At 48.4% G+C, this 13,411-nt stretch overlaps 1 protein-coding gene across 4 annotated transcripts in view; it reads left to right on the forward strand.

The window, feature by feature from the left end:
* The first annotated feature begins 7,847 nt into the window (after window positions 1-7,847).
* Window positions 7,848-13,411, forward strand: part of SCAF4 (SR-related CTD associated factor 4) — a 30,050-nt gene continuing 24,486 nt past the window's right edge. For 2 of the 4 annotated variants that reach the window (XM_056493013.1, XM_056493022.1), the window contains exon 1: window positions 9,570-9,823. In XM_056493013.1, the coding sequence (XP_056348988.1) occupies window positions 9,638-9,823 (186 nt within the window). In that variant the 5' untranslated portion in view covers window positions 9,570-9,637. Of the gene's footprint in view, window positions 8,029-9,569; window positions 9,824-13,411 lie in introns of those variants that run through there. The other 2 variants (XM_056493030.1, XM_056493040.1) reach the window with 2 other exon arrangements.

Consider the following 13,411-nt stretch of genomic DNA (forward strand, 5'->3'; position numbering starts at 1 on the left):
TCCCTGGATTTAGTGTATCCTGCAGGGAAAGGGGTGAGGTGTGGGGAATGCTCACAGAGCCCCTGTGTGGCCTCCTTGGGCCAGTGCTGCTGTTCCTGTGCCCTGAGAGCCATTTCAGTGCTTGGTGAGCACAGAGATGGGGTTGAAGTGAAGCTTTACACCCCAGGAGGGGCTGCTGCTGCTCCAAACACTCCTGCCAGTGCCATCCCACAGTGACAATTCAGAACCAAGATGCCCTCAAAATCTACAGCTGTATCTCCTTACTCTCCTCCTTTTTCTTGGCAACAGGTCAGAAAACATCCCAGAGCCTCAGAGCACAGTCCAGGACTGGCTGTGTGCTTGCATCTCTAGTAAGGGGTGAGTTTTTTTCAGCCAGATATTCAAATGCTGCCTTGCAAGAAATATTCCAAACACCTTGTTAAAATGTGACCAGAGCAGCGATTCCCTCCTGAACAAAAACCTCCATATTTCGTTTAAACATGAGAGAATTTTGGATGGCTGAATGAACTGCTGGAAAGCAGCAAAAGAATCAGATTAAAAACCTTTAAATGAATGCAGTCTCATCCCAAGCTATGCAAATTCATCTCGGTGCTTTGCAGCTGAAAACATTCATTTTCCTTTGTGTCCGGGGCAGACTTGCTGCGTGCTGATTGCAAGGCTCATTTACAAATCACAGGTACCTTGCTGCAGTCAGGTCTCTGGATGCACCTTCCTGAGCTATGGAAACCACATCAAAGGCTCAGGGCTGGCAAACCCAGTTGTGCAGTGTGCAATTATTTACAGGTGAATACTCTGGCGTGTGTTCAGGACCAGAAACATTTCTGAAGTGATGCGAGCTTAAAATAAATAGATTCCATTTTAATTATGAATCCCTGGGAGGGTGGGGAGGCCCTGGCCCTGAGGGTGCCCAGAGAAGCTGTGGATGCCCAATCCCTGGAAGTGTCCAAGGCCAGGTTGGAGAGGGTTTGGAGCAGCAGAGGACAGTGGAAGGTGTCCCTGCCCTTGGCATTATTCCATACATATTCCAATCAGCAGGTAATTCAGCTGGAGGCCAGGCTTCCAGAGTTTTCCTTGGCCTGTTTAAAAGAAGAACTAACTGGGCTGAGCCCAAAAAAATAAATGTGTTTCTCTGTTACTGAAATCCTTTCTCTCACCTGCACCATTGTATAAAAATTCAGTCTTTGTTTATTCCTCAGTGTGACATGTGCCAGTGTGCTGTCACAGAGGCACTGGGGATGCACTTCCCTTGCAGGATCCAGAAGGGGTGTCCTGGCAGAGATCACTTGCTCACTCACAGCACAGTCACCAAAATCAGAGGGGTTTATTTATTTCCGTAACTTCATTTGTTGTAAAACGCCCAGAGGGGGAAATGGTTTTGTTTAGTTTGTTTAACAGCCTGGACAGATAGCCACGGTTTAAAAACCAGCTCCATCCCAGGCCACTGCTCATCCCACACAGACTCCCACGGGATGAGTTCTCCATGAGTTATCCTGAGGCTCCCTGCCAGAGCCAGGCAAACATCTGAGCACGCAGATGGGCTTTGCACCGTGCCCGGGGTCAGGGGCTGCGGCTGCAGGAGGCCACTGGGAGAGGAAAATTCCTGAGCTGAGGATGTTTCACAGGGAAAGCAGAGCTTACACTCTCCAGATGTTCCAGTTCAGGGCGTGTCAGCAAAAGCTCTCTGGCTGCTCTCAGCTGTCAAGATAGCGCCCAGAGGAGGGGAAGAGCAAATTCCTGGGGCAGCCTCTGCAGTCTCACTGCTCCAGAGTGGGGCTTGGCTTCACAGCCCCAGATGGGAACCCGCCCCTGGGAACAAACAGAATGCTGTGTGTTCCACCAGGAAACTCTGCTGTTTTGGTTTCCCTCCCCAAAGGCTGGGGCTGCATTGCACACAGCCTCCCTCCTTTGCATCCCACCATGTTCCAGCCCAGGAAATGTTCCCTTTCCACACAGCTACACATCCCCCTCAAATCCCTGCTCCTGGCTTGGGTGCAGCTCCTCCAGAGGCTGCTCTCAATTCCCTCCCCATTCTCCCCTGGCCCAAGCCAGCCCATCTCAACAATGCTTGCTGCACGCTCAGAGGGAGCTGTGCTCCCATTTAATTCCCATTTCTTTTTCCTTTCTTGCTTATTTTTCAGTCTCAGGAGAGTTATCCACAAGCTCAAGCCCCCCATCACATTGGTTCAAGGAACACAAAGCAGGAGGAGCTCTGGGACCATTTGCCCATGACTCCAACTTCCCCTTTCAGCAGAAAAGAAAAGATAATGTTGGTGAAATAATATTTCCCATGAGATTTTGTTGGTCTTTCTCCTACTGGTGCCCTGAGTACAGAGATAGGTTTGTTGCCCCCAGCTTCCACCGTGGCTGCTGCTGCTGCAGACACTTGGGCTTTGATCCCAGGGGCTCCAGGGGGGGAATTGCTTCAAACACTCAGGGGAGAGAGGTTCCAGTCAACACATCCTTGTAAATCCTTCAGTGGAAAACTGGAAGACAGTTCCTGAATGATCCAGATAAAATTTCTGAATATTTTACTGACAGACTTTCTAGATAAAAAAGAAGAAAAAAACCCCAAACACAGATAAAAACACAGTTCTGGGTTTGCATATTTGCACAAGCACAGAATCACTCACAGACATGTTTGAATATCAGGTTGATGATTACAAAACCCAGTGGATTATTCATTCTTGCACCTGTTTCTGCAGCAAGCACATTCTCCCTTGAATCAGCACTGATCCACCTGGCTGATGAACACTAAGTACCATGAAATATTTGGCAGGGGAGAGGAATTACTCATGAAGACTCTGGCTTTGACAGCACTTTCAGACCCTGCTATTCCCTGCCTGCTCCAAAGTGGCCAAAAGAGATAACGTGACTCAGGCATGGGCAGGCTCTCCTGCCTATCAAAAATAGGACCTTAGTCCAAGAAAAAAGGATTTTTCTTCTTGTTTTCCCTTAAGGAAGGGGAAAGAATAAAAAAGGAAGAAAAAAGGCTGCTAAGTGATCCAAGTATCCTGCACTTCTGCAACCCCAGCTGGGAAGCTGCACCTCCACAAGTCAAGGGGTTGGTAAACTGAAGAAAATTCAGAAAAGCGCTCTGAGAGTGAAAAAATATTTAAATAATACACTTTCCAGTGGAGGAACTTGGACCTTTTAAGCCTAGCAAGGGGAGGGGGCTCCTGCTCCCAGTCTGTGTGCCTGAGTACAGGCTTGCAGACAAGGCTATAATGAGATCCAGGGCTTGGGAGCTGAATCCAGACAAATTCAGGCTATAAAACAAGACACATATTTTTAACAGAGAGGGTAATTAACCAGCACAGCAACCCAGCGAGGCATTATGGCAGAGTCTCCTTCTTTGGAAATGTTTAAATCAAACTCAGATGTGTTGTGTGCTGTGCTCCAGGCAGGAAGGAGCCTGCTGCTGGGTGTCAGGCAGGAAGGTGGCCCAGGGGACCCCAGTGGCCCATCTGGCAGGACAAACCAGCAGCTCCAGTTTTTCTGCTGGAACCAGCCAGACCCTGCAGGGAGAATCCAGACAAAGCTTTGCCATCAGAACTGGGAGTTGTTGGGAAGTTCCAGCAAAGCTTACAGGGGAGAGGCACTGACTTTTGTTCAATCAGCTGATAGAGTCTGGTCAGCTCTCACGAGCTCATCTGCAGCTTTTTCCATTTCTCTCTGTCCATCTAACAGAGTGTTTTATCTCCTGTCAAAGCCAGCTTCACTTGTCCTGGAAGGTGATTGAAGGAACAGTCACAAGCTTGGCATTAGGAAATGCAAGGGGAAAGAGAGGCAGACCCACAAAGGAGAGGAAGCTGAAAAACATAGAAGGGTGAAGGACTAATGGGACAAAGTTGATTTATGGGATGAATTTTGCCTCACAAAATATGAATGGATTTTGCCTCACAGTTATGATACAAGCACTCCTTTAGTCTGTCCCCTAATAGACATTAATGCAGGATAAATACAAGACAGGTGAGAAAAGTGGATGTGAACCTTAAAGCAAATAAAGTAGGTTTTAAGCAGAGCAAATTTACAAAAGTAAATTTAAAGCATAATATTTTATTTTTACAAAAGTTTATTTTTAGAAGTAACCCTGGTAATATCACAGGATGATTTTTATATATGTAAGCATTACTAACTAAAACATTTGGACAATCAATAGCCAAGGTTTTATCCAATCAAATAACCAATAACAACATAGATAAATTAGTCATCCTCTTACCAGATTAAGGCAAAACACAAAAATGTGTACAAAAAGCATAATTACATGAGCTTCATCTTTTAAATATCCTAAATAAAATGCTAAGAGACCTCAGGGTCACTCAAAGCAGAATACACATCTTCTCAGCCCATGCCAAATGTGCCTCATTGCCAGTTGGTTGCTTTCCAAATAGTGTAATATCAAAAATAAAGAAAAGCTTTAAGAATCTTCCCAAAATGTTGGCAGTAATTACTTCTGAAGAATGTCCCAATCCCTACATTGAATAAAATATCTAAATGAAAGATCTTATTTACAAGCATGTGTATTCAACATTAATATATTTTCAGCAGTATTTGTACACTTAGAGCAAGATACTTTTCCTAGAATCCACTCTAGGCTTGCCCATATTTTTCTAATATGACCCATATTTGTGGATATAGAGGAATTACAGGAAAACAGAACACAGAAATGCTTGTATTGGGAGAAACAAACAAACAAACAAAAGTCTTTACAATGTATGTTTCTCATCACACAAAAATCCCCAGGCGTGTAAATAAATGAAAAAAATCCAACTGAAAACAAGAAGCCATTGTTCTGTGAGAGAGACAGGTACTAAATTGCCACTGACAATCATCATGAGCCTGCAGAGGAGCAGGAGAACCTGGAGAAACATCCTGCTCTTTGTAACAGGGACACTGAAATCTGGGAAAAGCCAAATGGCTTCACTGCTTCCAGGAGATGTGGAACTTGAGTCCTCCAAACACCCCCTTTTCCCAGTACTCCAGTGTTTTGGAGGAGCACATGAACCAACAAACCCATCCCACGGCTTGTTTCCTCTCTTTAAGGAAGAGAAGATTCACACACGCACACACAGGAATGTTTATTTTGGCAGGGTTTGTTTTATTAATTATTTACATTTGAAATGATGGGGAAAAAAAAGAAAAAAAAAAAAAAAGAAAGAAAAAACCCACCAAAAAACCCCAAACAAACCAAAAATGCAACCCACAACCAAAATCCAACCAGAGCTGAATCAGTGAGTTTTGCAAATGAAGCATTTCACAGTTGATGGTGACAGAAGGAGCAGGATTACTTGGGCACAGTGAGTGCCTGTGACCTGTGCAGGACCAAAGGGCACACGGGGCTCCCATTCCTGCAGCCATCCAGAGGCTCCTGAAGGAGAATTCCATGGAAGCAGGCACTGTCACAGGCCACAGCCAGCCCTCCCTGGCTCTCCTGGTGTCCTTCCTCCTCTCTCAGCTCCTGGGCTTTTATCTCCTGCCAGCCACTGGCAAAGTGTTTGATGCTGGCACCCAACCAACACCACAGGTGTTTTCCAACTGCTTTCCCTTCCCAGACTCCAGTGTTCAGACCTTTGGATTGCTTAGGGACTTAGCATTAGGGACTTTCTTTCCAGGATCTGAGGTGAGCCTATGAGGGAGATGGAGAGGGACAGGACACAGGGAATGGCTTCCACTGCCAGAGGGAAGGTTTAGATTGGATACTGGGAGGAATCCTTCCCTGTGCACAGGGTGCCCAGAGCAGCTGTGGCTGCCCCTGGATCCCTGGCAGTGCCCAAGGCCAGGCTGGACACTGGGCTTGGAGCACCTGGGACACTGGAAGGTGTCCCTGCCATGGCAGGAATGGGACTGGATGGCTTTTAAAGGTCCCTTCCCACCCAGGCCATTGCACGATTTGGATGGAGTTTTGTATGGTTTAATTTAGTCCTGAATCACAAAAATGATCGTCTTCTGCAAGAATCCTTCTGCACACAAAGTGGAAAACAATCTGCTTAGTGGCCATGGTGCAGTCTGTGTGTGTGGGGGTGTGTTTATATATATGTGTGTGTATATATATATATATATAAAATGATGTTTTTGCTAAGAAAATGAAACAGGTTTTTGTGTTCTCACACTTGGTTTTCTGACTGAAAAGAACACCGGCTGAGGAATTTTTGATGCAAGCAGGGCTGACTGCTTTTGTTGAGAGCAAAGCAAAAGGTCTGAAAGTGAATCCTGAAAATAAATCAGTGATAAAAACTGTCAAAGATGGCTGTGGGCAGTGGCAGGTGAAAGGGACAGGAGGTGACACAGGGCAGTGACCCTGGGGAGTTCAGAGCTCCATCCCTCCCCCTTTGGTGATCCTACAGGGATCTTGTTGTGACCAGTTCAGGAAAATGGCTGGCCCTGATGTTTGGTGAAGTTTTAGCAGGATGAAAAGGTTCTCATTGGGGTGGCCTGTCCCAGGTGGGTTATGCTGGAGAGCAGAACACAGGCTCCATGAAGGATATAAACACCATAACTTGGGGAGGAAGGGCAGGTAGAACTACAAAAAACCAGAGGAGATAAAGTCTTTTTCAGCGGAAAATAATCCTTAGACCAGACCTCAACATCTCAGAGCAAAGTGCTGGAAGCTGCCTTTAGATTACTCTCAGTTTAAAAACAAACAACCCCCCACCAACACCCAGGAATTCTGTTTGATGACTGTCCCCTGAATTCAGGGACACGTCAGATCCTTCGTACTGAGCAAGGAAACAGAGTTCCTTTGTGAAGAAACAAGTTCCTGGACTTTGTTCTTGAATCTGCGCCCCTCATGTGCTACGAGATCAAAGTGATCTTTTATCCTGTGAATTCACACTGGCCCAAGATATTTGCTGACACTCCACAGACACGGTTTTAGGGAGAGCAAATTGTGTTTCCCTGGTTTTCCCCTCTTGGTGCGGACATCAGAGCCATCTCCTGGCCGCTGCAGGAGCAGCAGTAAACCGGGAAAAAAAAAAGGAAAAAAAACCACCGAAAACCTGAAATTTAACGTGTGAAGCTCGTCAGGAATTATTTGCTCCCTAATACCCGGAAAGTTTAATAGAAGCCACAAGTTAGTTCCTCCTCCGAGTACGAAGGAAAACTGTTATCAGCTTTGACCTAAGAATTGTCTCTTGCACAGGAATTCTTTCTCCTCCCTCAAATATAATGCAACTAGAATTTATTTTTTTTAAAACCCCAAAAAAATCTCTCCAAAATTGTATTGCAAATCCAAAAACGCTTACAAGTTAATTAGTCACACATTCCTTCTCAGGCTTAGATACTCCGTGTTTACATCCCATAGAAAAGCATTGATAGGACCCAGAATTTTATTGGACCAATTTTATTGAAGCCACTGAACTGCAGCAAACCCCTTCTTCCGAACCGAACCGAACCGAACCGAACCGAACCGAGCCGAGTCCATTGCACCTAACGAGCCCAGCCGAACTAAACCGAGAAGAGCCGAACTCACGAGCTCAGCCGAACTCAGCCGAGTTCAGCCGAACCGGGCCGAGCCGAGCTCAGTCGGACCCCGCCGAGCCCGGCCGCACCGCAGCACCTACGGCGTGCTCGGAGGGGCCGAACCGCGGTGCCTGCGGGGCGTGGCGGGACAGCGGTGCCGTCCCAGGGGCTGGGGCAGTGTCGGTGACAGCGACAGCGGCTGAGGGCTCTGACATTGCCGCCGCCGCCATTCTCCCCCTGTGGCAGCGGGGGCGGCGCTGACATGGCGCTGGCGCGCGCGCGGAGCAGGGCGGTCACGTGGTCCCGCCATCGCTCCCGCCCAACCTCTCGCGTGGGCCGGGAGGAGGCCCGGCCGATCCCGGCGTGCACCGCGCCTCCCCCCCCGCCCGTCGCGCGGTCGGCCCGGGCCGCGCGCTGCCCGCGAGCCCCGCCATGGCCGCCGCCATCATGGCCGCGCCCTGAGGGCACCGACCGGCCCTGCCGCGCCGCCCGCCCGCCCCGCCCGCCGCCTTCCCGCCGCCTCCCGCCGCCAGCGCCGACATGGAGGCCGTGAACGCCTTCAACCAAGAGGTGGGAGCCGGGGGGCGGGCGGCGAAGCGCGGGCCGCGGCGCGGGGGGGGACACACGGCGGCCGCCATCGCGTCCCCCGGCTCCCCGCGCTTCCGGCCGGGCCCGGCCCCGCCGCCTGCGGCCTGCGCGGGGAGCGGCGGCCCGGGCCCGCCGCCGGGCGGAGAGCGGTGCTCCGGGGGAAAATGGAGGCGAGCGCGGCCGGGCCGTTCAGCGGCCGCTCCGCGAGGCCCCGCGCGGGGAGCGCCGGCCCGGGCCTGCGGGGAGAGGCGTTGGAGGCACCCTTGGGCCTCCCGGCAGCCTCCGTCCTCTCGCCGCTCTCCTCGCTTTCCTCCTGGCAGCGCCGGAGAGCGGCATCCTGGGCCGGATCGCTGTTCTCAGGGGTTCCCAGGCGGGCCGTGTGTGTTGTTCGGGGGAACACTGGGGAAACCGCGTTTCGGGACGTGCAATTCCCAGTAGTGGTTTGGCCAGAGAACCGCGGTGCGAGGCGGCGGCACGGGCAGAGGCTGCAGAGGGAGGGGGAGCTGGGAGGGGGCTCATCCCTGGATGGGAAAGGCGCCTGGAATGGGACTCAGGGGTCGATCCCAGTTCTGGGGACAGGACAGGTTGGAAAGCGTTTACTCGTCTTTCCTACCGCCCAGAAGATCCTTCCCTGTCTTCTGTTTTTGAGGGGTTTTTTTAAATTTCTTAGTCAGCCAAGAGGAGTTGAAAGCAAAGCGGACCGTGGTTGTTTTTTGCATAATATATAGCAAGTCAATTCAGGCTCTGCCTAAAGTTTTTGACACGTGACTTCAATATGATTATTAATTACTGTTGGTTATACTTCTGTCTCAGTTGGACAGTGTGGCTTTGCAGACCCTCCATGGACAGAAAGTCAGTTAAAGCTGAGCCAGAGCCTGTTCCCAGATTGGTGTTGGAGGCTGGGTGGCTGTGCCTGCCTGTTGAACAGAAAAAGGAGAAATGGCAGCTGCTCCCGTGTGATGGACTCAGGCTGTGTAAGGCTCACTCTCTGCAAGGGTTTGTCACAGACGCACCTGAGAATGCCCTCATCCTTACCAAAACTGTGCAAGTGCAAAGGGAAAGGCTCCTGTTAGTGGTTTGTTTATTTGCCAGTTTTTTGGGAGTTTTGTGTAACTCTGAACCAGTGGGATGGCAGGTGCAAAGCCGCCTTCCCAAAATATTAAAAGAGCACACGTGTGCCATTTTCAGTGTTGATGGAAGGAGGGAGCAGCAATATTCTTACTTACCTGCCTCAATATGAGCAGTGGTCCTGGCAGAGCACTGCTGCCTGACAAGCCTGAGTGGTGTCTGTCAAACAATAACCCCACTGCTTGTGCTGAATGGTGACTGCAGAGCAAAAGTGATGTTTCTGAGGATCCCATGACTAATCCGTGTCTTGGAAACAGACATGTTTGGATCTGTACCTTTTCCTCTCCCATGTAGGAATGGTGGGATCCTTTGCCTCCGTGCAGTTGAAAATACTGAGTGAAATACTTGGGTTTCACTTGGATCTCAGTTCTGGGGGAGAGAACTGTACTTGCTAAAATCCCTGTTCTGCAGTCCTTTGTACGGCTGGGTGCCTCTGTAGAGCTAGTGGTGTGTGAAGCAGCACATGAATAACTTCAGGGGCTGTGTGGTTCCTGCCCTGCTCCCTCTCAGGAGCTGTGTTTGTGCTGGTGTGCAGGGCATAAAGTCCAGTTCTCAGACTGATCCCTTTTCCGCCTGTGTTGCCTGGAGCTGTGCAGGCAGAGCAATGCAGGCTGATGTGAAATGTGAGGAGGGTCAGATTTACGGGCAGGTATTGTTCATTTCTGGGCTCTCTCAGAGAGAGAGCACTTGTACCAAAGGTCTGGGTGGTGTTCCCAGGATGGTGGGGATAGCAGGGGCTGCTCAGCCTGGGAGGACTCGGTTGTGAGGCCTTCAGGGATGCCACTCCCAGGTCACTGAAGATTTTAATTCTTTGCCTGGGAGGGGAGCAGCTTCAGCAGTGAAGATGGAGCAGCTACAGAATACCCCCCAGGCCCGGAATGGCTGCCCTTGCTGGCTGTACAGTGCCACTGTAGCCAGGGAATTGTGGTTTTACCATGGCAGCTCCAACTGCAGTTTGGTGATGCACTTGCCATGTGTGCTAGAGGTGGTTCTCTGCAGGCTTTGCTTCCCTGGAGGTGGCACCCGCCGTGTCTTTGCCACTCTGCCTGAAAGAGGAGGAGCCACTTACTCCATCAGGTGGTCCCATCCATCGTTTGGGGTTTTTGGGTGGGTTTGGTGTTTGTGGCAATTTATTGTTCAGTGTGTGGCTGTAAACCTGGTGTCCTCTGAGCTGTGAGGTTGGGGTTCCCTCCTGGCAGAAGAGCTTGGGGAGGGAGAGGAGTGAGTTTGGCTCTGACAAGGGTTGGGAACTTCTGGGTTGTGTAATTCCATCGTGTTGGGTTGTGTGCCATTCGCAATCCTGTTCTTTGGACCTGTATTTTGAATGCAACTTTGCCAATAAGTGTCCTCTTCCAAGTGCTCGTGTTTCTACAGGAGCAAGCAGGGGTTTTTTACTGGCTGCTTTTTTTTTTTTTTTTTTTAAACCCAGCTGTAGTCTGAGCAGGTGCTGCCAGCTGAATAGGTGGGATTTGACAGGTCTGTAGTGGAATGTGTTTTCTCTGAGGAGTTTACTTTCATGAGTTAGAATTCATGTACTGTTAGGTGTATGTGTTATGTTACAATAATGGTACAGTATAAATAAATCACAAAAGGTAACTGGAGACAGAACTTTTTGTGGTTTTAAGAAAACAAGCAAACTTTTTTTTAAAAAACTAAAAAATTATACCCCCAAAACACAAGCAAACAAAAAAACCCCACTGAACCCACAGATCTGCCATATAAATCCTTGGCATGTTTTAGTTTAGGGAATATCTGTCCCTTTCTTTCAACTGGAAAACTTGAGGCATAGTTTACTAGTTATAAAAGTTAGAAATGAGGATTTTTTTTTTTTCACAATCTTGCTGCTGGAAGTAGAATAAAGTCAGCTTTCCTGTTTTGTAATCTCTTATTTGTGTTGAGTAATGCATATCATTCACTGAGTGCTGTGTCTCAGTAGTTAATGTGTACCCCTGAAACAATTGATACCCCACCTAAATGTGCCTAGAAACAAACAGATGCGACATCCTGGGGCTGTTTATTTATGGCTGGAGCTGCACATTCCTCCTTTGCTGTTTGTCCATCCTGAGGGCAATGAGCAGTTGAAATTTGGATCCAGTGTGGCTGTTTTCTGCCAATGGCAAGACTTTATTTTGCCCGTTCTGTGACAACCTTCCCCTTCATCCTGAGGAGCTATAAATAGAGGTTAGCAGGATATCCTTCCCAGTGGTTCTCCAGCAGTTGCTGGAGCTCAGGATCCCCAGTGAGTCTCCATGTACACAGAAAAGGAGGAGGGCACAACTGCCAGCATCTGGCTGGAGTCTCTCGCCTCTGCCCTGAACTTGTTTCCAGGAGTATTGGAAGCTGTGGCATTCTGGTAGAGATTCCTGGTAAGAGAAGTAGTGAGACAAGCAGCTTTCCAGGAGATGTGCTGGACAAAGAGCCCTGCCCTGATCCTGAAAGCTGCGTTTCCAAAGCACATGAGTAGAAAACAAAACTCTATTCTGTGTGCTTGCATGATGTCATTTCTGTATGAGTATCTTTTGTGAAGATGTTTCTCCCCAGTGATTCAGGATTTGTGAATGGTCTTTCTAGGCCACAGAAGTAGCTTAGTTGATGAAGTGCTGTTGAGCTTCATTGCCTTGGGGTCATATCTGGTCACATTCAAATCTTACTTTATTTTCCAGAGAATGCAGCCTGACAGCTCTGGATTTTATGGTGATCTCTTACCTTCAGCAGCACCTAATAGTTGCTGTGCTTCCCAGCTGGTGGTCAAGCATTTAAAACTTGCATTGATCTGCTGAGATACAGCTTAGCAACAGGTACTTCTCCTTCCCTTAAGGAAGAACTTTCCTGAAGAGGAAAGGAAGCAGTGACTTTTAGAGGGGAAGGAAAATGGATAGCGCTGACAGAATTCCTTTGAGACATCTGGTCATGCATTAACAATAAAGGTGTTTTGTTAACAAAATATCTGTGCTTGTTGGTCATGTCCTCCACCATCTCTTTGTTTCTGTACAGGAACAGGTAACTGCAGTTATGTCTGGGTCAAGTAGATTTTAAATTCATTAATAAAATACATTCCAAAAGACAGTGAATGAGTGTACGGAGTGCTGACTGTGCCTGGAGCCTGCTTGGGGAAGGGTTGTTGGACACCTAAGGCGTGTTGGAATGGTTGAGGGCGTGCTGGACTGCTCTGGAAATTGGAGAAGGGGAGGTTGAATGAGGTGTCCTGACAGTGACCTGGGTGCTTGATACCCACTAATCACTAACCACTGTCTGATTCAGTAGCTCCTGCTCCTCTGTGCAGCTGCTGTGCTCTGGGGGTTGTTTAGTGCCTGTGTAAAATAGGCTCATAGCTCTTCATTTGTAAATAAAGACACCTTTTTATGGCACAGACAGTCCAGCAAGAGGGCAATGCCAAGGAAGTCAGTTTCAAGTCTTCAAAGGTACTTTTATTATGTTACCTCACACCTAAAACAGACAGACTTAAGATCATACATCAAGCTGGTAAATTTTAAAGTAGCAGTTCTCCCCTTTGCTTCAGAACTCCCAGGTTCTCAGGTTTCCATGTAAACGAAAGCATCAAATGGCACTAGTTATAAAATGAGAGAAATTAATAATTCGCTGCTCAAAAGATTGAGAAGTAAAGGCCATCAGCATGCTGTTCCTTGTGCAATTACCTGCACCTCACTGGCCCCTGGGCTGGAGCAGAGGCACAGTGGGAGCTGGGAGGTCTCTGTTCTCTCCTGCCCCCTGTTCTCTGTGGAGCTCCTGTATTTCACACTCAGTTTGCAGTCATTTGGGACAGTCTGTGCTTGCTCTCCCTCTTGCTGTCCTGCCATGGTTTAATAGCATTTATTACCCTGAGACTGAGCAGGTGAATTTTCTGCCTTTTGCATCCCTGGCTTTATAGATAATTTACCGTGTACTTCTGTCCTGCTGGAAAGAGCACCCGGAAATACTCTCAAATATTTTGTATTGGGGCTTGAGTTTAATACCCTTGAACACCTCTACTTCTTTTGTATCAACATCCTGTAAACATGCAGTTAGGGGCAGTAAAAGCAGAAAGTAATTTCTAGCAGGTCACAGGCTCCTGATGTGAGAGGCAGGACTTTGAAAACCTCTCGAGCTGTAAATTTGCTTTGCCTTTGTTACATACATCACTCTTTTTTTTTGTAAATAGGGTGTAAGTTTTTGTATCCAAGTTGTTCCTTGAGCTAATCGTGGTGTCCTTTGAGAAACTGGATATATTATTGTGAAA

Source organism: Oenanthe melanoleuca, chromosome 1 (assembly GCF_029582105.1).
Source record: "Oenanthe melanoleuca isolate GR-GAL-2019-014 chromosome 1, OMel1.0, whole genome shotgun sequence".
Classification (NCBI taxonomy): domain Eukaryota; kingdom Metazoa; phylum Chordata; class Aves; order Passeriformes; family Muscicapidae; genus Oenanthe; species Oenanthe melanoleuca.